Raw genomic sequence first — 26,741 nt, 5'->3', positions numbered from 1 at the left:
GCAGCCCCGGGCAGAAGCGGGAATTCAGGGCGCTCGAAGGCTGGGGACTGTGCAGGCAGCCAGGTGCTGCTGGTGACGTGTCAGTGGTTGCAAAGGTTGAATCTCCCAGGCCCTCCGCGGCTCACGCGCCAGGACGGTTTCCCCGCGGGCCGGGCCGTTGCGAGGGCAGCGGGCGCACACCCGCCACAGCGGGCTGGGCACAAGTAGGACGCGAACCTTTACAAGCTCATTTGCATACGGCGCCCACTGATTTACCCTCATTCGCTTCTCGCATAGAGTCCCCGCGGCACGTGGCAGCCGTGACCCCGCCCCCTGCGTTGGCCGCACGCACCACGCGCGAGGTAAACGGGGAGGAGGAGGAAGAAGGTCCTTACATAGGCTGTCCCATTGGGAGACACCCCGCGGCTCTGAACTCAGGCCCCGCCTACCCGGATCTCCCGGATGTAGACCCTATTCCCTTCCGGTCGGGGGTCAGTCTTGTGCTTCCGGGTAACGGGGACGCTGGACGCTAAGGTGGGGAGTCCGAGGCGGGACGTGGGCCCTGGTAAGTGCTGGGAGCGGCGCAGCGCTGGTGCCCGGGAAGCAGCTTCCCCGCCCTGCCCCCTCTTCTCCCGCCCCCCCCCCCACTGTCTGTCCCCTCTTCTCCCGGCCCCTCCCGCGCGGCGTTACACCGCCCGCCCCGGGCCCTCTCGGCATCCGCTGCGGCCGGTGGCTTCCTACGGGAGCTCCCTGGTGGCCGCCCGCAGGGGGAGGGAGCGGAGCGCTGAGCTGCGCCCGGGCCGCGGCCCTGGCAGGAGCCCGCCCCCCGCAGTACATCGCGGCCGGTCGCGCGGGGCGGTTTCACTTGCCCGCCCCGCTCTGGCGGGATCCTCTGTGGTCGCCCCGAGGTACTCACAACGTCTGACTCCGACCCCGCGGCGTCACACGGTTGGCTTAAAACCTGTGAGATGTCGAGAGACCCCCAGGGGTGCGGGAGCAATCTGTACAGTGGGGCTGGCGGCGAGCCATTGGCCCAAACCGTAAACCCTGCCGGTGATGGAAACCACCCCAGTCAGGAGGTGCTGCAGCAACCCTACTTCCAGCCCCTGTGGATAACGTCGGGCAGGGGGTTCTCTGCTGCCTTCTGCTCTCCGCAGCTTTACGGGGCGTTTGGGGCCATGTTTTTCTCTACTGCCCTGAGCACCAGAAACTTGCTTATGGACGCTGAGATTCTCCTGTAATAACCAGACTGGGGTTTTAAGTAAAACACGGGATATTGCTAGAGTTGGCCACATGGTGGTTCTGCATATCGCTGACTTGCTCACTAATTGAGAGATGGTTGATACAGCTTCCTCAAGCGCTGGTCACTGAGGGACAATCTTTGCCCTAAAAAAGGGATTGAAAGAGAGAAGTCTATCCCTCCCCAAAGCTAGACTTGCTGTTTCCACCTGCTCACAGTTGTGGAGCACACAGTATGATGCTGTGTGTAACAGCATGTGTTGGGTTAGGCACATTTTTAACTTTCAGAGGTCATCTCCAAAAGCCATGTACATGTGCATCTGCAGTTGCAAATGAGCCTGCACTGTGTGTTAGGTTGCCTAGCAAAGAAGAGTGTTTTGACTTGATTTTAGTTTTCTGATGTTTTCAGGATTGCACTTGTACATTAGGCCACTATATTCAGTCTTTTGAATAAAAGTTGTAACAAATGCTGAGCATCATAATCTTCTTAGTGCCCTGGCACTAAATTTTATGATTTAAAAACTTAGGAAAATGAAAGATTTTTATTATTACAGTAGGTTATTTTTTGGGCCAGTCAACCCTGAAATGTTTAATTTAGCCCAATTGTGCCTACATTTTTAAGGTGCGTAAGATTGCTCAGGCTGTGAGATCCTTTTGGCGTAAGATCACCAGATGCAGAGAGTAGTATTAATCCAGTATTCATTTGTTGTCACAGGCTTATATCATGATCATAGCAATTTTTCTTCTTTTGAGAATTTTTAAAATTTTAATTTGCATGAACTTTTAGTTTAACTATTCCTATAAAGTTGCATTTCAGTGATGCTATCAACATCTTGCACTGACTGTTTCCTCATCCCTTTGAGGTCTCCGGGAATTTAAATGAATTAAATAAATTTCTGAGTCTATCTCCTGTTAGCACCGTCTCAAGAGTTTACCTATAGTATTAATATTGATGTCATTTTGAAAAGTAGATAAGTATTATCCTTATTTTACATTTGCAGATACTATGGGCTTGTCTACACAGAGTTTTAGTCAACAATAACTTTACTTAGTGTGCATTCAAGTGACTTGTGTCCATACAACATAATTCTTCAAAGTATACTAACTGGCCAGGAAATACATGTTCTATAATTCACTTTGAAAGTATATTAAGTTCACTGTGTATTGAATTAGTGCGGACTAATATATGTGTGTGTGCTCTTCCCATTTCCACTAGCTTGGCAGTCTGCAAACTGCTATCCCACATTGCTTTGCATGTTGCCAGGACCGGTTTGTCTCTTTACCTGTGTGCCCTCCACTGCTCTGAGGTCATGGTGACTGGATGTCAGATAGCATGGATGTTTTGCTCTAATCACGTACCATCTTAACGGCCGAACACTAAGTGCTAATGACTTGCCCTAAAACAGCGATGAATGGAATCATAGAAGTGTTGGACTGGAAGGGACCTCAATAGGTCATCTAGTCCAGTCCCCTGTGTGACGGGTTACCGCCCCTCTGGGGTGCTACTTGATGTACTAGGGTACCACTGAGCCCGCCTGTTCCACTAGCCTGGGCTCCCTTACGCTGTCCTGCTGAGCCAGGCCCTCAAGCCTCCTCCAGCGTACACACAGGTAGGGACAAACCCAGCTGCAGAAAGACACAGAGTCTGAAATCAGCACTGCATGGGAAGGCTTCAGCTAAGGAATTGCCCAGTGCTCAAGTGCACACCCCTTCTGGAGTGTAAACCCAAAATTATATTGTCTTGCACAGAGGACTATACAGCGTAAGCTCATGAAATTCACCCCCTCCCTCAGTGTGGAGGAAGATATGCACAGCCCCCTCCCTTACCTCCCCCAGTTATGAATTCCACAAACTAGTTTTGGAGAAAACAAAACAAGTTTATTAACTACAAAAGATAGATTTTACATGATTATAAGGGATAGAAAACAGCTCAAAGCAGATTACTGAGCAAATAAAACAAACACGCAAACTAAAGAAACTGTTTACAACTAGAAAAGGAGTACTTGTGGCACCTTAGAGACTACGGCTGTTACTCTGAAACCTGTTTACAACTAGTTTCAGAGTAGCAGCCGTGTTAGTCTGTATTTGCAAAAAGAAAGGGAGTACTTGTGGCACCTTAGACTAACCAATTTATTTGAGCATAAGCTTTTGTGAGCTACAGAAGTGAGCTGTAGCTCACGAAAGCTTATGCTCAAATAAATTGGTTAGTCTCTAAGGTGCCACAAGTACTCCTTTTCTTTCTGGTTACAACTAGTAATTTCTCACATTAAATGTTTTATGGCATTTCTTTCGCAAGCCAGACACCTTTTTCAGCCTGGGCTCATCTTTTCTCCCCTGCCTTTTTGTCCTTGTTTCTTGGATGTTTTCAGAAGTCATCCTGGGCAGGGATTCAGTGAAGAATGAACACTGATTAAGTCAATCCCCAGTCTTAAATAGGTTTTACATATGGCAGAAACCCTTTGTTTGCCAGTGAGGTTCCCATCCCCCTCAGTGGAAAAATACTGGTATTCTATGATGGAGTCCAGTACCAGGTGACATGATCACATGACCCTGCAGTGTCAAGCAGCCATGAGTCAAAGGCCATTTGTAACATCCCAGGAAGCTTCTCAGGAAGGTGGGAGATTAGTATCTTCAAAGTCCTATTGTTCTCCCTAATAGCCCATCCAGACTGATTGCATTCTGTCTGGTGGGAGTTCCCCAGGTGTAAGCCCACTTGTAGTTTTACAAAGTCAATATTCCTAACTTCAGATATAGAAATGATACATGCATACAAATAGGATAATCTTCAGTAAATCATAACCTTTCCAATGATATCTCACAAGACCCATCTTAGGTGTGCTATAATCATCTAACAATATTTCTATGAAGAATATGGGGGATAGGGTCACACCCTGCACTCAAGGCAGGACTAAGGAATAACTAGACCACCTGTCAGGAATGTTTTTAAAAACCTCCAATAACAGATTCCGCAACCTCCCTAGGCAATTTGTTACAGTGCTTAACTACCCTGAGAGTTAGGAAGTTTTTCCTAATGTCCAGCCTAAACCTCCATTGCTCCAATTTCTGCTCATTGCTTCTTGTCCTATCCTCAGAGGTTAAGGAGAACAATTTTTCTCCCTCCTTGTAGCAATCTTTTATGTACTTGGAAACCGTTATATCCCGCCTCCGTTTTCTGTTCTCCAGACTAAACGAACACAGTTTTTTCAATCTTTCCTCACCGGTCATATTTTCTTGCCCTTTAATAATTTTTGTTCTCCTCCTCTGGACTTTTTGTCCACATCTTTCCTGAAATGTGGCACCCAGAACTGGATGCAGTACTCCGGGTGAAACCTTATCAGCTTGGAATAGAGTGGAAGAACTATTTCTCATGTCTTGCTTACAACACTCCTGCTGAGACATCCCATAATGATGATCACTTTTTTTGCAACAGTGTTACATTGTTGGCTCATATTTATATTGTGATCCACTATAATCCCCAGATCCCTTTCCGCAGTACTCCTTCCTAGGCAGGCATTTCCCGCTCTGTGTGTAATTGATTGATCCTTCCTAAGTGGAATACTTTGCATTTGTCCGTATTGAATTTCATCCTATTTACTTCAGATCATTTCTCCAGTTTGTTCAGATCATTTTGAATTTTAATTCTACAAAGCACTTGTAACCACTTTCAGCTTGGTGTCGTTTGCAAACTTTATAAGTGTACTCTCTATGCCATTATCTAAATCGGTAAACTGTGGTTCACAAGTAGCTCTGTGTGTCTCCTGTGGCTCTTTGCAGCACATGACATTAAAACACTTTGATTTAATTATTAACCAATCAGGATGCTTTTACTATGTTGTTAACCAATTCTAGTTGATAAAATAAGTGTACTTGGTCAGTCATTTTGCTGTGAGAGTACAGTAAATGAAACAATGAATTCACACTACTGTGGCTCTTCTGGGTAATATTGATCATTCATTTGCTCCTTAACTACCGAACGCTGAGTATCACTGATTTAGATCATTCGTGAAGATATTGAATAGAACTGGACCCAGGACCAATCCCTGTGGGACTCCTCTCAGTATGCCCTTCCAGCTTGACTGTGAACCACTAATAACTACTCTATGGGAACAGTTTTCCACCTTATAGTAGCACCATCTAGGCTATATTTCTTTAGTTTGTTTATGGGAATTAAGCAAGAGTAAAACTTATGAAAATGAACCACTTCATGTTCTTAGGGATTAATTTCAAATTTAAAGTTCTCTTAATGTAAACTGCTTTAAAATAAGAATACACTAGAAACTGGAAAACCATGAGTTCTATGCAATTTTCTGTATGTCGGATGAGAATTTTAGAGTACAGATTCTGTCTTTTAGAATCATAGAATTTAAAAATGGAAAAGACCTATTAGATCATCTAAGTCATCTTCCTGCTAATGTAAGATTGCACTGTAGGGAACATTTTCTTATGTTATGCATGGATGTTAAAGGTAACATGGCACAGAGAGAGAGGGAGGCGGGGGAGGGTGTGTGTGTGTGTGTGTGTTTTCTCTGGTATCCTAGCCAAAATTCCCCCTCTCCATGCCACTGTTGAGCAATATGATGTGTACTGTCTGCTGAGTGCTCCACACCAAAGGTGGATGTATTTCAGTGGCTTTGTGTTGTATTTAGCCTATGAAGCCCTTTGTGGCGAGCCTTCTGAATAGAAGGTAGTATATAGCATGTTTTTTTAATTATGTACAAACTTAGATGTCTGCAAAATTTGTTTTAAAATCTGCTTTGAACAATGATATGCAAGTAGTTGCACAGAATTTTTCATTTAATCAAGGTACAACAGTCTTAAATTAACTTACACACACACACAATATTTATATATATGAATTTAAAAGTGGTGAGTATGAATGCAATTTTTGAGTGTGGCTGTGTGTGTGTATATATATGTGTATATATATATATACGTATGTAAATACTTGGGATTTTTTTGTGCAATTCCTGGCATAGCAAGATTAGACCCTACACCCATGTTCATCCTGGTGTAGTTTGATATTTATCTTTCTTCCCCCATCTAAATAATAGGAATTGATCATGGAAACGTTCCCTGATCTCCACTACCATTTACATGTATGTTTCAAAGAAAGCCTTTTTGTGGATATTCATATATGTTTCTTTTCACTAGATATGGATAACAGACGTGATGAGAAATGTGGAACACCATGCGCTACGTCACAAGAAGAGATGAAAGTCAGAGGTGGGAGTCATGAAATCAAACTCTAGTCTAGGACAATAGCTGCTGCAGAAAGACTCTTGTTTGTATACTATGCTTTGCATGAGTAAAAATGTTTGATGGCATTGCTTGGCATTGTCATTAGCTACATTATGTTGGAAATGACAGAAGGCAAGGACAATGGTTTTATCTTTTTTTAATGGATTCACCAAATCTTGTCTTAAATTTTAATTTCTATAAAAATATGTCTTCTGAGCTTAAGTTATTAGCTTTTGTGTTGTCACTATTTGAAACCTAATGAACCAGGCCTTGTATTCTCCTCAGGGAAAGACAAGAGAAAGCGAAAACGCAGCAGAAGCAGATCATCATCCATTTCATCAACATCATCTGCTAGCACTACTACTACATCCTCCTCATGCTCTTCATCAAGGTCTTCCTCCTCTTCAAGCAGCAGAAGCAGTTCAAGTGGCAGAGGTAAGTTGCCATTACTGCACTTGAGTGTGTATTTACTCGTTCGAACGGTGCTGCTACACACATTTGAAACTTGCTTTAAATGTAGCTTAATTACCAGGAAATAACTGTACAAGTTAGTGCACAACCTTTGCTGTCTTTTTCTTCAGACTGTTTCCATGTAACCACTTCCTGTAGGTACTCCAGCGTCTCTCTACACACTGCATGTGCTGTCATGTAAAATAACAAATCAACATTAGAAATAAAAAAAATTATTTTCACTCAAAGCAACAAGTAAGATCTCAAATAACATCGCGTACGTTTAAAATGTTTTAAAACAAAACAATTGAAATTTTTTTTCTATTTTGCCTGCCTGTCCAGACCAAAGTTAGTTTTTTGGTTTTATCTGAATTTTAGTCTCAATCCTGCGAATACTTAAAGGTGTGAAGTTTACTCATAGGACTAGTCCCGCTGAAGTCTATGGGACTGCACTCATGATTAAAGTTGTGGCTCAAAAGCTTGTCTATCTCACCAAGAAAAGTTTGTCCAATAAAATATATTACCTCACCCCCCCCTTTGTCTTTATGATTAAAATTAAGCAGATATGTAAATGTTATTTGACTGGGTGTCCCTACGGGTGCTCCACTTTAGGTGTCTGTGTGCCTGTGTGCTTTCAATCAGAGATCTTTTGGTGGTAGTGTCTGTGGGGTCCACATCTGCACCATGTACATCCCTATGCTCCAATCCAAGACCATATAGAGGAGGGTGGACCTGCCACTGTTCCAGTTCCTTCTCAGAAACCTGCAACTAGAGGTGCAGCATTGCGGTATCCATTAGCTTCAAAGTTTTAGCTAGCTGACTTATTTCCCAAACATGCTGTGTGATTTTGGGGGTCCCCCCTCACCCCTTCCACACCTGACCTTGACCTCTCCTTGTCTTTCACCTTCTGTGTTGCGGGGTATGCCCAAAATCTCAGGCAGCAAACCCTGTCAGACCCGTAATAGGTCTTTTTGCCTTAGTGATGGACATTCCAGCTGTCTCAGAGTCTCATGTTCCATCTAAGTGCAGGGTCTGCACTGGTTTTAGGAGAAGATCTAGGAAGCTGAGGGACAACAGGCTCAATCTTCTCCACATGAAGCATTCCTTGAGACCTGCTACCATTTCAGGCCCCCTTGTATATTGGCCTCAGACAACCTGAGTGCCCTGGCAACTTTCACAGCCCTGACTCCAACAAGCGGAGACCTGGGAAAAGCTTCAGAGGGTCTAAGAAGAGGGAGAAGTCATCCCCGAAGCAGGTAGCAAGTATACCTTGCGTCTGGTATGAGTACTGCTGTGGTTCCTACGTCCTCAAAGATCATCTGCAGCATGGTACTTCCTGAGAAATTTCTCAGCAAACAGCCTCACTAGACACTGACGTGGGTACCCTTCTCAGAGTCCTCCAGAGACTCCTCGAAGAAACTGTCTTTGACCGTGACCCACTTCTACAGGTAATGGGTGAAAGGGCCATATGGATCGTCCAGCCGTACCATCCCTGATAACATCAGCTTCATCCTAACCAGCCACTTGGAGCCCTACTTTGTTGGTATCAACTAGGTTCCTTTTGCAAGAGGATCTTTGAGTGTCAGAAGAACCTGAGTCGCGTCTACTGAGATGTATGAAGAGAGATCTTCTGAAAGTACTGATGTATAGTTCCCCTGTCCCAGAGTATCACCACATCTCTTGTCTACATTACACAGTTTTGTCCTCAAAAGGCAGCCTGCGTCGGCAAAACAATGGTGTACACACAGCAAAGCTCCTCCCGCTGATTTAACTCTCCTGATACGCTGATGACATAAAACCACCTCAACAAGAGGCATAGAGCTTTTTGTGATGAAGTTAGAGCAATGCAGTGCCAGTGTGGACACTGCGCTTGCTTATGTTGCCCTAATTGGTCTCCAGGGGGTGTCCCACAATACACATCATGACCGCTCTGGTCAGCAGTTTAAACTTTGCCGACTTGCCTGCATGCAGGCATGCGCCCCTCTCCCTTTAAAGCCCAGGAATTTTTGAAGTTCCTGTTTACTCGGCGTGGACAGCTCATATAGTAAATGCACAGCTAACCATGCCAACTTTCTGCAGCAAATGCACTCATGCCTGGAGTACACTGGAGTTGTTGGGTTTGTGGGGCGAGGAGGCTGCGCATTCCCAGCTCCGCTCCAGCTGTAGGAACTTGATACCTACGGGCAGATTGCTCATGGCATGCTGAAGAAGGGGCACAAAAGGGACATGCAGCAGTGCTGTGATAAGATCAAGGAGCCGAGGCAGGTGTACCAGAAGGCAAGGGAGACCAACCGTAGCTCTGGTGCGGCGCTGAAGACATGCCACTTCTACCAGGAGCTGCACACCATCCTCAGTGGCAACCCTACCTCTACCACTAAGAGTCGCTTGGATGCTTCGGGGGGGACTGGAGGCAGCGACCAGCGGAGTCAACCCTGGGGACAAAGTGGTGGACAAGGAAGTGGAGTTGGAGGAGGATGTGGGACATGCAACAGGGTCGTCCGATGGCCTGGCGAGCCGAGCCAGGACCTCCTTTTTGACTCCGGAGGAGTCTAGCCAGTCCGAGCACTCAGACTGTGGCATGCCTGATGCAGGAAAAGGGATCTCTGGTAAGTACTAATTTTGCTTTGATACTGCATGGTGACAGGAGGTTGAGCTCCGCTTTATTTTGTTACATGATAAAAGTGGGATAAGGGATAGAAATTAACAATACTAGGTACTCTTTGCACCTGCTTCTCATTACCCTGTGCAGCTATGCAATGGGGGCCCTGTGGAAAAGTTTGTTAATGCACGCCAGGATGTCCTGGGAATCCTCCATAGTGATTTCTAGGAGACTTTCCTGGAGGTACTCTGCAATCCTCTGCCGAAGATTCCTTGGCAGAACTGCTTTGTTTCTTCCCCCGCTGTAGGAAACTTTGCCACGCCAATCAGCAGTTACTTCTCCAGGAACCAAAGCAAGCCACAGGCGAGCAGCATACGGACCCGGTCAGAAGCTGCATGCATGCAGGAGATGCACCCTTGCATCCTTGGTTACCCTCAGGAATGAGATATCAGCTTTGATCACCCCCCACCTGTGAAAAACAGTGCCAGTATTCAGAGTAGTGTTCCTAGGCGCTTCTAGTGATCCCCTTCGGAAACCACCGAGACCCTTTGTCCCATCTTGCCCCTTCCCTCTCCCTCCCTCCCAGGCCAAACTCACCATGTTTTGGGCTCTCGCTGTGCTGTGTGCTTGTTAAGGGAAAGTGAGAAAGAGATGTATGTAACTGTTATGATTCAAGGCTGTGAGTGCACTCATAATACTACCTCTGTTTGTTGTTTCTGTTGTTTCTGCAGATGTGCCCTTATGGGCCACCTCCTACGCACCAGCGGAGCACCTCCATCAGATAAGGAGGCGAACCAGGAGGAGTAAGGAGGACATATTTAGAGAACTGCTGCAATCAACTGATGCTGCAGACAGTGAGAGCAGAGCATGGAGAGAGACGATCAATGAAAAACTCAGAATGGATAGCCAGGAGAGGAGACGGGGGCAGGAGCGGATGATAAAACTGATGGAGGACCAAACAGAGATGCTGAGGTCCCTGATTGCACTGCAGGCAGAGCACATCCGTGCTCAACTTCCCCTGTAGCCTGTACAGAACTGCATTCCATGCCATCCCCAAACTCCCCCCACACATTCCTCGCATGTTCCCAGCCTGTCGCAGTACCCCTTGCCCTTGACCCCAGGGATATGTTTCATAATGACAACTGGACTTACACACAGCTGTGAGAGCCTCATTTGAGACAGTAATCCTTAGGGTCATGTCCCTTATAGGAAATGGAAATCTGTGTATTGCTGTTTAATAAAAATGTAGACTTAGCAATAAAAGGAATCTTTTTGTGTCCTGCACACAGTAGTTGCTGCTGAAATTCTTATATGGTGGCAATTGTCATATTTGCTGCCAAAGCATTAATTGTAGTCTGCAATCATTACAAGGGTCATTCAAGGCAGAAAGTAAACAATGCCTGGCTGAATGCATTAAAGAAAGACACATTACTGGGGCTCATTGTCAAAATGCTGCTTCAAAGCCTCCCCCATTCAAGCAGCCCCCTGTTGAGCCCCTCTAATAGTTCTGGAATCTAGCTGCTCAAAATAAGCCACCAGGCAATGTACCTAAACGCTCCACCCTGGGGTAACTTTCCCCCTTAGCTTTGCAAATGTTATGCAGAGCACAGCAGGCTGCTATGACCATGAAAAAGATCTCAATGAAGAAAACAAACCTGCCAAAAAGGCAGCTCGAGCAACTCTTTAGTCTTCCAAAGGCACATTCAGTGGTCATTCTGCACCTGCTGAGCCTGTTGTTGAAACGCTTCTTGCTGCTGTCAAGGTTTCCCATGTAAGGCTTCATGAGCCACAGGCGTAAGGGGTAGGCTGGGTCTCCCAGGATCACTATGGGCACTATCCACATCCCTTATTGGAATCTTCTGGTCTGGAAAGAAAGTCCCTGCTTGCAGCTTTCAATACAGGCCAGTGTTCCTGAAGATGCATGTGTCATGCGCCTTCCCTGACCACCTCGTGTTGATATCAGTGATACTACCCCTGTGATCGACCAGCGCGTTCAGTGCCATAGAGAAGTAGCCCTTTCTGTTGTTGCACTGTTACAAGATGGCATGGAGCCAAAATTGGGATGTGTGTGCCATTTGTCACCCTGCTGCAGTTAGGGAATCCCATTGCTGCAAAGCCATCCGCTATTTCCCAAACGTTGCCCAGAGTCTCAGTACTTAGTAGTAAACATAATTAATGGCCCTGCACACTTGCATAACCATAACCCCCACAGTGGACTTCCCAACTCCAAACTGATACATGACTGGTAGCAGTCTGGATTTGCGAGCTTCCCAACAGCGATTGTCGCTTGCTTTTCCACTGTGAGGGTAGCTCTCATTCTGGTGTCCTTGCACTGCAGGGCAGGGGCGAGCACTTCACACAGGTCCAGGAAAGTGGCTTTGCATACCCATGAATTCTGAAGCCACTGCGTATCATCCCCTACCTGCATAACCATGTGATCCCACCCCTCAGTGCTTGTTTCCCAAGCCCAGTGGTGATGGTCCACTGTGTACAGCAGCTTCCTGAATGTCAACGTCAATCCGGAATTGTTTTTTTCCATGGCACACAGCAGGGCACTATTCACTTTCTGTTTTGCAGCTTGTGAAATACTGCAGGATCTGCTGCGCTGTGTTCATAATGCTCATTGCAAGACTGGAGTGCAGTGTAAGATCCATGCTTTCAGAGAGAGATGGTGGGCACAAAGTTTGCAGGCGATGTTCAAAAATGGCGCATAACGTAGTCAGAAGCCCATGGAATGATGGGATGGCGAAAACTGCATCATGGGACAGTGAGCTGACCCCCATGATGGACTGTGATCCATTCCCAGAACTAGTGGCAGAAGATGGCAAGTTGCACAGTGGGATGGCTACCCATGGTGCACTGCTCTCTCTGTCGATCCAAAGCACCAACTGTGGACGCAGAAAAGGACCTAGGGGTTACAATGGACGAGAAGCTGGATATGATTCAACAGTGCGCCCTTGTTGCCAAGAAGGCTAATGGCATTTTGGGCTGTATAAGTAGGAGCATTGCCAGTAGATCGAGGGACATGATCATTCCCCCCTATTTGGCATTGGTAAGGCCTCATCTGGAGTACTGTGTCTAGTTTTGGGCCCCACACTACAAGAAGGATGTGGAAAAATTGGAAAGAGTCCAGCGGAGGGCAACAAAAATGATTAGGGGGCTGGAGCACGTGACTCATGAGGAGAGGCTGAGGGAACTGGGATTGTTTAGTCTTCAGAAAAGAAGAATGAGGGGGGATTTGATAGCTGCTTTCAACTACCTGAAAGGGGGTTCCAAAGAGGATGGATCTAGACTGGTCTCAGTGGTAGCAGATGACAGAACAAGGAGTAATGGTCTTTAAGTTGCAGTGGGGGAGGTTTAGGTTGGATATTAGGAAAAACTTTTTCACTAGTTGGGTTGTGAAGCACTGGAATGGGTTACTTAGGGAGGTGGTGGCATCTCCTTCCTTAGAGGTTTTTAAGGCCCGGCTTGACAACACCCTGGCTGGGATGATTTAGTTGGGGATTGGTCCTGCTTTGAGCAGGGGGTTGGACTAGATGACCTCCTGAGGTCCCTTCCAACCCTGAGATTCTATGATTCTATGACATGCTCCGCTGACAAGGAGCATTGTGTGAACATGCACAAGCAATGTAATTACAGTGGTTTATGATCGTTGATGTAACTTAAGTCAGTTTAATTTGGTAGTATAGATGTAGCCTTAGATGAACACACAACACTAACCCACAATCCCCTAGGGCTTTGTGTCCAGCCCCTTCCATCCAAAAACTTCCCACTCAGTTGCCAGGAACCGTAAGCAACCTCCTCATTGAAATGCAGCTGCTCAGCATTTAACCCTTCATTTCCACACAGACAGCTCACCTGGAAACACAGTAAACCTTCACATATATTACCTATGGCCAGCACTTAAGAAGCCCAGCATCAAGTGCGCTGCTAGCTGGCCAGAGGAACACAGCTAGAGTCTGGTTAACCTCCAGAGCAATGTGAGCAAGACATTTGACTTCAGCAAAAGCACAAGAAATGATCATGTCTGCAAAGGTATAGCCAAGTGGCTGGCAGCATTGAGGATTGAATGAACAGATGAGCAATGCAGAGAACAAATCAAGTGGCTGAAGACAGTACCTCAAAGTCAAAAGCCTGCTCTACTCTACAAAGTTAGGTAGATGTAAGTTGCCTTGCATAGACCTAGTTGTGCTAAAATTTGCCACCATCGTAAGCTGTCCATTATGCTGACATAATATAACCATCTCCCTGAGCCCCTTTGAACCATGGTCAATGTACTGAGATTGTCACAGCATGAGTGTAGACATTGCGTTACCTATGTCTGCCTTAATAGTCCTCCAGCAGCTGTCCCACAATGCCCATACTGACCGTTCTGGTCACAGTTAACTCCGCTGCCCAAGGGTTACATAGACCAGAAGATGCCCAACTTTAAAACCCCATGAATGTTTGAAATACCTTTTCCTGATTGTGCCTCTTGATGAGCACACCTCTAGCAACTGTCCATGGAGGGGTTGTGTGTAACTGCCCAGCTGATTGTGCCATCTACGCACTCCAGATGCGATCCGTCCCAGAGATACTGGATCTTCTCGGCCTGTGGAGAAGCTGTGCAAATACAGCTACAGACCAGCCGTAGAAATGTTGACATCTATGAGCAGATTGCCCAGGAGATGCAGGACAAGGGGTATGACGGGTCAGCAGCGGTGCTGCATGAAAGCAAAGGAACTGCGTCAGGCATATCAGAAGGCCAGGGAGGCCAACAATCGATCTGGTGCCAAGTCAGAGACCTGCAGCTTTTACAAAGAGCAACAGGCTATAGCTTGTGGAGACCTCATCCCCACCCTGCACACCACCATGGATTCCCCGGAGGAGCCCGAGTCACAGGCCCCTGCCATAAACACTGAGGAGGAGGGTAGGGGATGTGACCAGGGGTTCAAGCTATGTTGCGAACCAGGCCCTGTTTGAGAATCTGCTGCAGTCCAGTCAGTCAAGCACAGGTGAGCCTGATGCAGGGGAAGGAACCTCGGGTGTGTACATTTATTTCCCATTACAGTGGCACTCCCAATTTAGCAGGAGACAGCCATTGACTTTTTATTAATTTACTCAGACTAGAAGAGGTAGAGGTACAACAGTGAGAGGTAGAATTATCTGCTTTTCATTCCCCTCCTTTGGCAGAGGATGGGGGACGCAGAGCATTTTGTTTATGTACACAAGGGTGTCCCTTGAATCCTCCTGAGAGATCTTGATGAAACTTTTTTAGCCGTACTCTGCAATCTGCTGACAAAGGTTTCTAGGGATGGCAGCTTTATTTCTTCCCCATGGTTGGGCACTTTCCTATGCCAGTCAATGATAACTTTGGCAGGTACCATTGCAGTACGCAGGCTAGCAGCATACAGGCAAGGGCAGCTTCAGGATGCCAACAGCAGCTGTACTCTCTGTGGCTTTGTCACCCTCAGGAGTGAGATCAGCTAAAACCACCACTGCTCGTGGAAAATGGTGCCAGTCTTCAGAGCCATTGTCCTATACTCCCATATAGCTTCATACAACCAAGCAATTCCCTCCTCGTTTCCCTTACCCCTACTGGGCCATACTCCCCATGGCTGGTGCTCTGAGTGGTGCCATGCACAAGCGCTCCAAAGCAGAAGTGTCAATAAGTGTTTAAAACTTTAGGGGAGCAAGGGGAATGGAGTTCTGAATTTTAACTTGTGCTTTCTGTTATGACTATACTGACATATAAACCCTGTATTTTGTCTGCTGCTACTGCTGTTGTGGCCTTGAAGGGTTCCCTACACACCCGCAAAATGCCTGAGGCAAATGATGAGAAAGAAGAGGACTCAAGATGACGTATTCACTAAGACCCTGCAAGCCCGTGCTGCATCGGACCATGAAGAGAGGGCTTGGAGGATGAATATCACAGATTTTATGGAGAGGGAAAGAGCTGACAGGCGAAAGTCCCAAGAGGCCCATCGGAAAATGAAGAGGGAGACACACCAAGACATAATGGGGCTTCTCCAGCAGCAAACACAGATGCTGTAGGCTCTTGTGGACCTCCACATTGAAGCATCCCAGGCTTGTCTGCCTTTGCAGTCCATGGAGAACTGCAGCATAGCGCCTCCCTACACGCTCCCTCAGCATTCCACGTGGCATTGGAGCCGCATCCCTACCCCACCACTCCATACTGCGGGAACAGAAAGGACAATCACAGCTTCTCATTGAGATCCAGTCTGATGACCGAAGGGATGCTGGCATCATTTAATCTACCAAAACCATATGTAACTGTCATTCTGCACCTGCTGAGCCGGTAGTTGAATCTTTCTTTGGTGGTGTCAGGGTGGCTGGTGTACAGCTTCATAAGCCAGGGAAGTAAGGGATTGGCTAGGTTATCCAGGGTGACCACTGGCATTTCAACATCACCAATCATCATCCACTGGTCAGGAAAGAAGATCCCTGCTTGTAGTTTTCTGAACAATCCTGTTTTTTTAATGATGCAAGGGTCGTGTGTCTTCCCTGACCAGTGAAGCATCCCTGGTGATCCACCAGCACTTTCATAACTATAGAAAAATAGCCCTTTCAGTTGATGTAGTCTGTGCCAATGTGGTCTGGGTGCCAAAATAGGGATATGTGTGCTGTCTATCTCTCCACCATAGTTTGGGAACCCTGTTGCTGCAAATCCATCCACTGTATCCTGCATGTTGTGAAGAGTCACATCTGCATATCAAGAGATGATTAATGGCTCTGCACACTTGCATGACAGTGGCCCCCACAGTGAATTTTCCAACTCCAAAATGACTTTCCACTGACCAGTAGCAATCTGGTGTTGAAGATTTCCACAGTCCAATCCCCACTCACTTTTCCATTGATCGTGCAGCTCTCATTTTGATGTACCTGCACGGAAGGCTGGGGCAAGCTCAGCATGCAGATCTAGGAATGTGGCCTTGTGTATCTGAATGTTCTGCGACCACTGCTCATCATCCTAAGCCTTCATTATGATGCAGTCCCACCAGTCTGTGCTTGTTTCTCAGGCTCAGAAGCAGCAGTCCACTGTTTGCAGCAGCTCCGTGAATGCTACCAACAATCTTGAATGGGTTCTCACTATGTGCCCACGGATAATCTACCTTCCAGGAAATCATCACATTCCAAGTGGCTCTCCAGATACCAGAGGATTGTGCATCTTGTGCTTGTAACGCTTATGACAATAGTGCAGAGCTGTGCAGGCTCCATGCATCTGTCAGAGATGGCGGATAGCGATACGTCCCATGCGGGTTTGTGGGATTCTCAAAATAGGTGTGACAGTTATGGGACGGAGATGCCATTATGGGATGGAGAAAACTGCATGATAGGAACTTGATGCTGCAGTCCCAGTCATGCCGCTGTGTCACTTGTTTCTGCCTCCCCATGCATTGCCAAAACGTCTCAAAAGACAGTGCACTGAAAGGTGTCGAGTTGCACACTGGGATACCTACTCATGGTGCACTGTCCTCTACATCGAAACAAGCACTCCCAGTGAGTTTGTACACTGCCAACTGAACACTAACTGCAGTGGCTTTATGCTGATGTAACTTGGGGCAGCAAAAGTCTGTAATGTAGACGTGGATAAAGATTTTAGTGGCACCTATGGGAACTCCCTGTCTTCCTGCCTCTTTTACAAGGAATTCGACTGGCTACTGGGACCTTGTGACAGGATGTACCTACCCTGCACCAGCCCTGCAAGGGTTAACTGTGCTTTGCAGGCTGAGGAAGCCCTGCCCCTCTGACTCTGCTGGGCATGCTCAGCCTGGAGGCAGAGTATAAAAAGAAACAGCCCAACTCAGTCTGGGCAGGCTGCTCAAAGGGGAGGGTGTGCAGACTCTCTCCAGGGAGCTGCTACAGGTTCTGACTATAAGCCACAGCACGCAGAGTTCCAGACGGACTCCAGGCTGCCTGACGAGCCCAGAGAAGAGACTGTGTCAGCAAGAGCTACTCCACCTGAGGACCCTAGAGACCCAGGGGAAACGTGGAGCATTGCCGAGGGAGAAATGATAGGAAGCGGTCTAGGGGACTTAGACTCTTCTCCAGTGAGTGAACTAGGGAACCAGTCAGCGTGTTTCGGGAGGATTCCCACTGACTCGGTGGTGAGCACCCCCACCACCACAACGGTCCTAGGCTGGGACTCAGAGGACCAGTGGGGGGCTGAGTCCCCCTACCCTGGGTGCCACACCCCCCTGAATGGTACCCCACTTCCCCAGCGGACCAATAGGCCACATAATCCCTATTGTGAGGTGGGCCTCTCTATTGACTCTGGCCATTGGGCCACGCTGCTGTGGGTGGAAGGGCTGCTTTATTGACACTGGCCACTAGGCCATAAATATCACATTTGATAGGGTGACAAACGAGGGACCTAACTGGCTGCTCTACAGTTTTTTTCCCTTCTTCTCACCATACATGACCCAGCACCCGTGACGGGCTGTACCTACCCCACAACAGACCTGTAACGAGCACTGAACCCACAGTGGTGCATGACAATCTGCTGAGCAGGGATGGCACCCTTATAACTTCCCAGCCACAGGTGCCACCTGAAGTGACCCTGGTGCTCTGGCCAGTAACCAAAGAGGCTATGCCACCGGAGCAACTAGAGCACAGCTGGGTCTGTACTTGGAACAGCTGTTTGGAGATGACCTTAGGAAGCAGCACCCTACAGACCCTGCATCAGAGCAAGCTCCAGAGCCTACTGGGTTTCTGCTGCCATGTTTGCTGCTGTTAATGTATGGATGGGAGAGATATCCAGCTTATGGCCCTAGGAAGTTATTAATATAAGCCAGGGGTTTAGTATGCCTCTGTTCAGTGCGAAACCCACCCATTCCCCTAACACCCTCCACCCTACTTTCCTCCAGTACCACGTGGGATTCAAAATGAACCCCACAAAATGAGGAAGAAAAGTTAAGCAGCTAGCATGAAACATAGACTAGTTACTTGCTGATTGTTACAAGTATAGGTTGGGGCTCCACAAATAACAGTCTCATGTACCCTTCTTGTGTAATACAACACAGCTTATAAATAGGCCACACCTGTACTGGCCTGGACTGCCTGTAAAGTCCCAAAAAACCCTGGCTGTTCAAACGAAACCAGAGTGTGTATTTAGTTCACAGCTGCCTTCAATATGAATCCAAATTACAGCAGAGTATGGCGGTCTCTCTGTGCTAGGAGTCCCCTTCACTGGCGATCAGCCAGGTCTGTTCATGGACACGGTGCTTGTAAGGAGGCTGTATTACATCTCCATGCTAAATCAGCATCTTGTTGATCTTTACCAGGAATTTTCACTCGTTACTGGCTTGTGACAAATGTGAACTTCTCACAGAGTAGGAACTCTAGATGGTTACGTTCCAGGATGAGGCGTGCTTATTAGGGTTACCTCTGTAACTCACGAGCCCCCTCTGTAACAGTTCCTGGGGGTACCCAAGGTTGTGAGGCACCTCATTACCACCTGGCCTTAGCACGAGGAAGCCTTGTCTATGCCTGGTGGGGATCAGTTCCCTAACACCACCAGTCTCTGGCAACACAAGCACTGCCTTCTCTGTAGACTCTCTGTAGACAGATTACTGATAAGCACACTCCAAACCCAAGCCCTCCGAACAGCCACATACAGGGTCAGGCTCCTGTTCCATTAGACCCCCCCCAAAGGACAATGCACCACAGCTTACCAGTTACACTGTAGAACCCAGCTCCATTTAACACACAGCACTTAGATTTGTTTATAGAGAAAGGTAGTATTGGTTTATTTAACAAAGAACCGATTCAAATGATCAGAAGTAGAAATATTGGAAACAAAGTGTTCCATATAAAATAAAGCTATAATGGGCATACTAGAGCCCAAATTTAGCTAATAAGACATTGTCATGTTATAAGAGCAAAATCTCAGTCAAGGCAATGAACACTAGCATCGTGGAATAGACACATGTAACCTATGTATTCATCCACTCCTGCCCAGTTGTGACCTGCACATATAAAATGCACCAGAAAGGCCAAGGACAACAGAGGGACAGAAGATACCCAGAAATAGCTGTCCATGTCATTTGGCAGCATGCATCTTCCACTGGTTTGTCACTGAGTTTGATTATTGTGTTGTACTTTTTGATTGCTGCTAGTCAGCCTTTCTGGTTTTTACTTTTACATGTTTAGAATAAAGTGTTGAATTTGCACACAAGACTACAGTAGCAAGTTTTATTATATGTAGTGTTAAAGGTGGCACAAACTTTAATAAATGTCATCACATACCCATTCTCAATAAACCAAGCAGAGGCCTGCCTGCTGCTTCTGGGCCATATGGCAGCTTGTAGGTTCATAACACTTCACGCCAGGCTGCTCTCCTGATGCCACCAACCCTGGCCCAGAACCATGTACACTCCAACAAGCACAACCAGTCCAAACAGATGTCTATTCCTCTGAGAGTTCTCAGCTCTCTCAGTTGGTGGAAGGATCCCCACAAGTTTGGAATGGGAGTCCCATTTTTGTGTTCACCACCCACAAAGACCATCACAACAGACTCCTCCCTAGTAAGCTGGGGAGCTCATCTCCAGAACCTCATGGAACAAGACAGATGGACTCCACAAGAGTCTTCTCTTCCCATCAACGAGAGAAGTTTGGTAGGCATGCATCCACCCACTTTCTACCCAAGATCAAGGGTCACTTGGTCAGAGTCATCATGAACAGTAGAGTGACCACGTGCTATACGAACCTCTAAGGAAGAGCAAGATCCCAGTCTTTGTGCACAGAGGCAATACAAACTTTGGAACTGGTGCATAACCCACCAAACTGACATACCATTAGCATATCTGCCAGGTCTGCACAACACCATAGCAAACACACTGACCAGACATTTTTGCTAGGACCACAAATGGGAACTGGGTGATCCTATCCAATGAAAGATTTTTGTCACCTGGGGATTCCCAGGGATAGACCTCTTTCCAACACTGTTCAACACAGCATACCAGCAGTTCTGCTCCAGGGGAGGATGCAGGTGCAACTCTTTCGGAGATGCCTCCCTCATCTCACCCATTGGCCTGGAACTCTGTTCTGTGCCTGTCCCCTAATACCATTGTGCCTTAAGTTCCCGAACAAAGTAAAGCAAGAGAAAGCAGTAATCATCCCCTGAGCACCAACCTGGTATGAGGCAGGTATGTTTCCTGGACCCGATTCGCCTGTCTCTGTGGCTACCTCTTTGTTTGCCTCTGACCGCAGACCTACTGACCGAAGGATTGGGCACAATACTCACCCCCGTCTCTCCACACTACATTTCAAGGCCTGGCTCCTCAATGGCCCTTGGGTACAGTAGAGTGTAGTAGTAGAGTACAGAATGTGCTGTTTGAATAGTAGAAAACCCGCCCCAAGAAAGACTTACTTGCAAAAGTGGAAGCAGTTCTATTCCTGGTTCACCCAGCAGGTATTATCACCCTCTGAGTCACACCGCACTCACTGAGTTTAAAAACCCTGGGTTTGTTACTGAGCTCCATCCAAGTCCACCTGGCTACTACTACTGCTTTTCACTTACCTATTTAGGGGTGTTCAGTATCCATGCACCCTGTGACCTCAACATTCAACTTTAACCAACCTTTTTCCTCACGACAGAGACCCTGCTCCACCTTGGGACCTTAATCTAGTTCTCAACGCGTTGAGGAAACCACCCTTCAAGCTCATAGCGAGTTGTTCTGTCATATGTAAAAAGGGGAAAGTACCACCCTCTCACTTCACAGAGATGCTAAGCTATTAATGTTTGCAAAGCACTAAGATACTGTAGTGATTAGTATCATAGAAAAGCCCAGGAGGAAATTAATTCTGTCTTCAGAGCAGGATTTGAATAGCGTGGGGTAAATAAGGCCTAGGGCCACACATTGAACAAGGATAAAACAAAATAGTGCATCACTGCCCATTACTTGAGCACTGTCCATCCTGTGCACTGAATGAGTCCGGGGTCCTGTGGAAAAATAATGTGATTATATAATTAAAGACTTTATTGATGCACAGGGGGGTCCAAAATACTGGCATTTCTTAACTTTTGAGTGCTTTACGCTGCAATGTTAACATTCTTTTAATATAGCCTTTTTATGTAATAGTCTGACGAAATTATAGAGCTAATTGCTTAATTTTAGTCATTATAATCTGTTCTCTGGACTATGAGCTTGGCAACCCCTTATTCAGAGTCAAAAAAATGTCACAACTCTTCTACATATACTAGAAAAATAAAAATAAAAATGTATCAGTGATAACAATAAGACCATATAATTTGTGTGTGTTTTGAGCGGTTGACAGAATACTTGACTTTGAAGGGGAAGGGAGGGGCGAGTGTGGAAGTGAGATTGTCTTTGCTTTAGATTGTACTAAAATTTTCCAGGGCTTATGACCCCTGTAACTGCATTTTGTAACTCCACTTGGAGTCACATACCCATCAGTTGAGAAACACTGATCTAGATAGTATGTTGGATAGGTTCATAATTTGTGACAGTAGCTGCAGAAACAGATAGCCTTTGTTTGAAATAATATAAATATATTGATGCAAGGAATCACTGGGGGTGAATTACAGATTTATAATGTCGATATTCTACCACGAGGTGGCAGCAAACTGAGTTAGTGTTTGTGTCATTTTGTGCCAAGGTTCATATATTTTAGCTAGACTTAAGTATTCTTTTCTTACTCACACTTGCAACACTGTCCCTCTCCTGCAGTACTCATTTCACTGTTTTATCTAAAATAACCCATATTTTTAAAATAGTAAATTACAGACTTTTATTTTCTTCCAGATTCTCCCAAGTCTAAATCAAAGAAAAGGAAAAAAGAAAAACGCAACAAAAAGGTAAATATTTGCTGACAGAAATAAATAGCAATCCGGGCAAAAAAATGTAGATGCTACTGTATTCTGGTGTGATTAAAACTCACCTGGGAATCAAAATAAGGAACATAATTGTTCATTTGAAAGGAAACATTTCTGTCATGATATTAAATGAATTGAAATTAAAATGTACAAATTGACTGTTTCAGAGGAGAAATTAAATGGAGCTTCTAGTAGTGTCTGGAATGGGTGCAGGTAGAATTTAAGGCACTCTGAGAGGAATTGGGGACCCTGGTATGAGTTATATTACTGAGCTGCTGCCTCTGTCTATACAATCACTGCACTACCGGTATGAAACTTCTTGTTAAACACCTTAGGGACTTTGTGTGATGGGTGCTATATAAAACAGCAGCCAATTCTCCTGTGGTAGCTTTGCGGCAATAAAAATGCCATAATGGGCTTATGAGTGAAGACAGTTGCCTCTGGTCTACATTTCTGGTCTCCATCATTTGGCCGCACAAAAAGGAATGAATTCACCATTGTGTTTAGAAATGTATTAGCTTCAGTTCCACCGAATGTTTGTGGACATCAGAAACAAATTATAACTTTTTGCAAGTAATGTGGAACAGACTACAGATTTTCCTAAATTCTGTTTAAGCTAAATAAGATTGTGATATCCATCAAGAAAATATAAGCAGTTTAGATATAAAAATGTAATCTGCATTTTGTTACTGTCTAATACCTTTTATTTCTATCACTTTCTGCTCAGGGATTTCAGATATTTAGTGAGGCAGGGAGGACCAGACTCCCCAGAAACGGGGTCAGGGAACCCACCACCACTTCTGTTTCCTGGGATCCTGGGGGTCACGAGGCCTTAACAAACATCAACCTCTTTGCTGCCCCCCAATTAATACATCTCCCAGAGTTGGTCCAGGTGTGGGGAGCTATGGCAAAAGTGACTTTCAGGACAGTAGAAGGAAATTTGTGAGTTCATGCATATTTGGGTTGGGTTTTTTTCTCTTGTGTTTCTGTGAGAAGTATGAGCTTTGCATATGTGTCTTGTACCTGTAGAAGAGGAAGAAAGAGAACAAGCTGAAGAAAAAGAAAGAAAAGAAAAAAAAGAGAGAGAAATCAGGACCTGTCCAGCTTTCCAAGGTACATATGCTGGTGTCGGTTTCATAGTGCTCTGTTACACTCCCATTCCTCCCCATGCACAAGTGTTTATGAAATAAAAGACCAACCAGGAAATGGAATACAGTTGGCCACAGCATCCCTAGCTTCTGCTCTCCAGGACACGGAAGTTAGCATCTGTTCCCTGCTTGATGATAAAATGTGCTTATTAATATAATGTTGTTTTGAAAAATGTGAGCATATTTTTATTCCTTGAAATGTATCACAGTGCATGATCTCGTTTTAGTACCTTAAAGACAAAAAGAAGACTGAAAACTACAGTATGATAACAGGAAAAAAAATTAAGATGAAAATAAAGAAGAGTAAAAAGGATAAAGAGGTAATGGCTGAAAATGGTCTGTATGTCCCAAAAGAGGGAGTACAGTATCTTTTTATATTTTCCCAGATCACTTGCATTGTGTAGATGAGTTGATCATACTTTTAAGAGTTTTAATTGAGTGCAGTTTTTTATGTAGTTATAGGGCCACCAGAGAGAGACTAGACTTTAGTCCCTTGGGCATAAAATAGTTTTAAGATGTTTGCGTGGACTATTCTGACATTCGAGCCATGTAAAGGGTGCCTGTCTAGGTTAAGTAAGGAACCCTGAGTTCTCTACCATTTTCTTGTAACCAGTTCATGGTTTTCTCCATTGGTGTGATTTATAGTTGGTTTTACTCTTCTATGAAAGAGGGAGTACTCCCACCTTCCCAGTGTCCTGTGTTTCTACATTTGGCTATGTTCCTTGCCCCCATTTTCTTGAAGTGTGTGAAGCTAGCCATGGCCGCGCAGGTGTCAAATGGGAGAAAAGGGGGTGGTCCTCCACACATGCTTTCCCCACAGCTCCAGAGCTTCTGGATGATTCTGTTAAGATGGTCAGCTGTGAAATAGTTAAATTTAGACAGTTAAAGGGAGGCTTGAGAGTCACGACCCAAATTATATTTTCACACTTCTCAGCAGTTCCCCTTGTTTGTCTGCAGTCTGTGAGACACCAATCAGCAGGCATTCAGTTTGGCTAGCCAGTGCTGTTGAATTTGATTGACTAACTGTTCAGTAATAACTGCTCACTTTATAGTTGATATATTACACTGACCATTCTGAGGTAAGATTTAGTCAAAAATATGTTGGTTGGCTATTGTTGCCCTCAAGCCATGCTGAATCTTGCTTTATTTTGCCACATTTATCCGAAGAATCAAACTGCCTGATGTCTAGATGATGGTGCTTCATAGTTCCTTATCTGATTATTTATAGTGACTATAATACCTATGGTTGATGAGGTTGGTACATTTGTGCCACTTGTTCAAACAATTTAGTATTTGCAATAAAAGTTGTGTTCATAAATATTACATTCTAAACTGTGACTCTTTATAACATAGATGTTGCTACTTTCAGAAAAACAGAGTGAAACCCGCATAAGGGACCACCCTTAGAAGGCATCCTGAGGCTGCATATCTGGCCTGATTCTCCACTGCCTTGCACACAGCATAGCCATATATATCTGTGCAACACAGGGGATCATGATATCCAGCCATCTGGATTTGGTAGCAGTTGACATGCACTTTACGCAGGTGTAAATTACTACACAGAATGCAAAGCAGTGGAGTATCAGGCCCATTGAGTACTATTCTGTTCCTGTGAGAAAACTACTTCTTTTCACTGATTTTCTGTCTCCCTTGAGGGGTCCTTTAAGTTTCCGTGTAATAGAAATGTACACTTCCAAGCTGACTTCTTAACAAATTCAATTGTTTACTGAACAAATGCGTGATTTATAAGAACTGCTTTTCTAATCCACAGAGAGACCGAAACCGTGCTGAACTCCTTGATTTCCTAAACTCTGCCTTGTAATGGAAAGAGTGCCGAGCAAGGACTTGTAAATCTCCCAAGCCAACCGGTCATCATGCCTAGCAAAACACAAAGGAAACTCAGGGAAAAGGGCACCATTTGTGACAAGACCAGGCTCTTATGCTGTGAAGACAATCAGTGTCCTTTATAATTGGCAAAATGAAGAGTTACTGCTAACTTGTTTATTAATATCCATGTCCTCCTTTTGAGATCCTAAAGTAATATCCAAGTTGCAATGTTGTATGAGTGCTTAAAATCTGTTGCTGATGATGATCTGAAGTGAAATGATATTATTGTACTTCAGCGTATCAAATACATCCCAGAGCTGCATGCAGAGTACACTCTTAATTTCAAATGTCTGTAATGTTTGCAATAGCTGAAACAAAGTAGAGTACTTGTAGGTCGTCTGCTTGAAAAATTAGGTGTTCCTGTATATATCTTCCTTAGTAGTGATTTTATTTGTTTTAAAGATGACGATGACTCTTTGTGAATAGTACATCTACAGAAATGAATATCTTTTTTAACAGTCATTCTTCAATATGTTGCTTTCTCAAAAAGTTTGAGACTCGGGCCTTCTCACAGGTGTTTATTACCATTTGTCAAAGCTTGGTAACAAATTTATAATTAAAATATTCTAGAGTAATAAAAACATTAGCTGAATATTTTTATTCAAAACTAGAAGCAGAAAGGACTCCTCCTTGGGCACAGATCAGTTATGTTTTGAACACTAGTGCATATTCTTGCTATGTATAGATTGCTACACATTCTGACTGCTAATCACTCTTACAGGTTCCCATGCGTCAGGGAGAGAGGCTCCAGTGTACATTGCAACAGAACTAAGAGCAGTTGACTTCAGCGGGAATTTTACATGTAGAATGATCATATGATACATGGGCCTTAGTTAAAACACACAGCTAAAAACACTTGGGGCTGAGTTTGAACAAGAGTACCAAAGTATGTGACATCTGAAGAACCACAGCAGTGTTCCAAGGAGACGTTGTGAAACCTTCTTACAATCCGGAAGCCAGTTTTATAAAGTATTTGATGTTAAAAAATTGTATAGAGATTCTAATAACTAGAGAATTATGATTTAGCAAAGCACTTGTGTCCAACCCCATTCCCAACAATACTTAAGTGGGTGCTTAGTCCCATTGGCTTCAGTGGAGTTTAAGCATATGCTTAAGTGCTGTCCTGTATTAGGGCCTGGGGAAGAAGACTGGGGATTAGGAAATCTAGGTTCTATTTCTTGGTCTGCCACTGACCTGTGACTTAATCGCTTTCCATTTTCATATTGGTAAAATGGGAGTGATAATATTTATCTGTGTAAAGTGTTTTGACTCCCTGGGATGAAAAGTACTGGAGAAGTGCAAAGTTGTATGGAGTAGCACTAACCTCTTGGTCATTAAAGTTGAAACTGACTTTTCATTTTAA

At 45.2% G+C, this 26,741-nt stretch overlaps 1 protein-coding gene across 2 annotated transcripts; it reads left to right on the top strand.

Annotated features, from left to right (window-relative positions):
- Positions 1-408: 408 nt before the first annotated feature.
- LOC311517671 (uncharacterized protein) lies at positions 409-26,741 on the top strand. Of its 2 annotated transcripts, XM_084622707.1 has the most exons (7): positions 409-544; positions 6,370-6,441; positions 6,742-6,891; positions 22,273-22,325; positions 23,373-23,456; positions 23,719-23,811; positions 25,263-26,741. In XM_084622707.1, the coding sequence occupies exons 2-7, from the start codon at positions 6,372-6,374 to the stop codon at positions 25,311-25,313; spliced, it is 501 nt and encodes a 166-aa protein (XP_084478833.1). In that variant the 5' UTR covers positions 409-544; positions 6,370-6,371; the 3' UTR covers positions 25,314-26,741. The 2 variants fall into 2 exon arrangements, with proteins under 2 accessions (XP_084478833.1, XP_084478832.1); XM_084622706.1 differs by lacking the exons at positions 22,273-22,325; positions 23,373-23,456; positions 23,719-23,811; positions 25,263-26,741 and adding an exon at positions 10,237-10,789.

The sequence above is a fragment of the Lepidochelys olivacea genome, assembly GCF_965140295.1.
Source record: "Lepidochelys olivacea isolate rLepOli2 genome assembly, chromosome: 3".
NCBI classification, from domain to species: Eukaryota; Metazoa; Chordata; order Testudines; family Cheloniidae; genus Lepidochelys; species Lepidochelys olivacea.
This window is presented reverse-complemented; position numbering and strand designations above follow the sequence as displayed.

Bases quoted from the DNA above. Each gene is read 5' to 3' on its own strand.
- LOC311517671 (XM_084622706.1), top strand. From the start codon at position 6,372: ATGGATAACAGACGTGATGAGAAATGTGGAACACCATGCGCTACGTCA. The intron at 6,442-6,741 runs GTGGGAGTCATG...TATTCTCCTCAG, and splicing joins AGAAGAGATGAAAGTCAGAG to GGAAAGACAAGAGAAAGCGA. The intron at 6,892-10,236 runs GTAAGTTGCCAT...TTGTTTCTGCAG, and splicing joins AAGCAGTTCAAGTGGCAGAG to ATGTGCCCTTATGGGCCACC.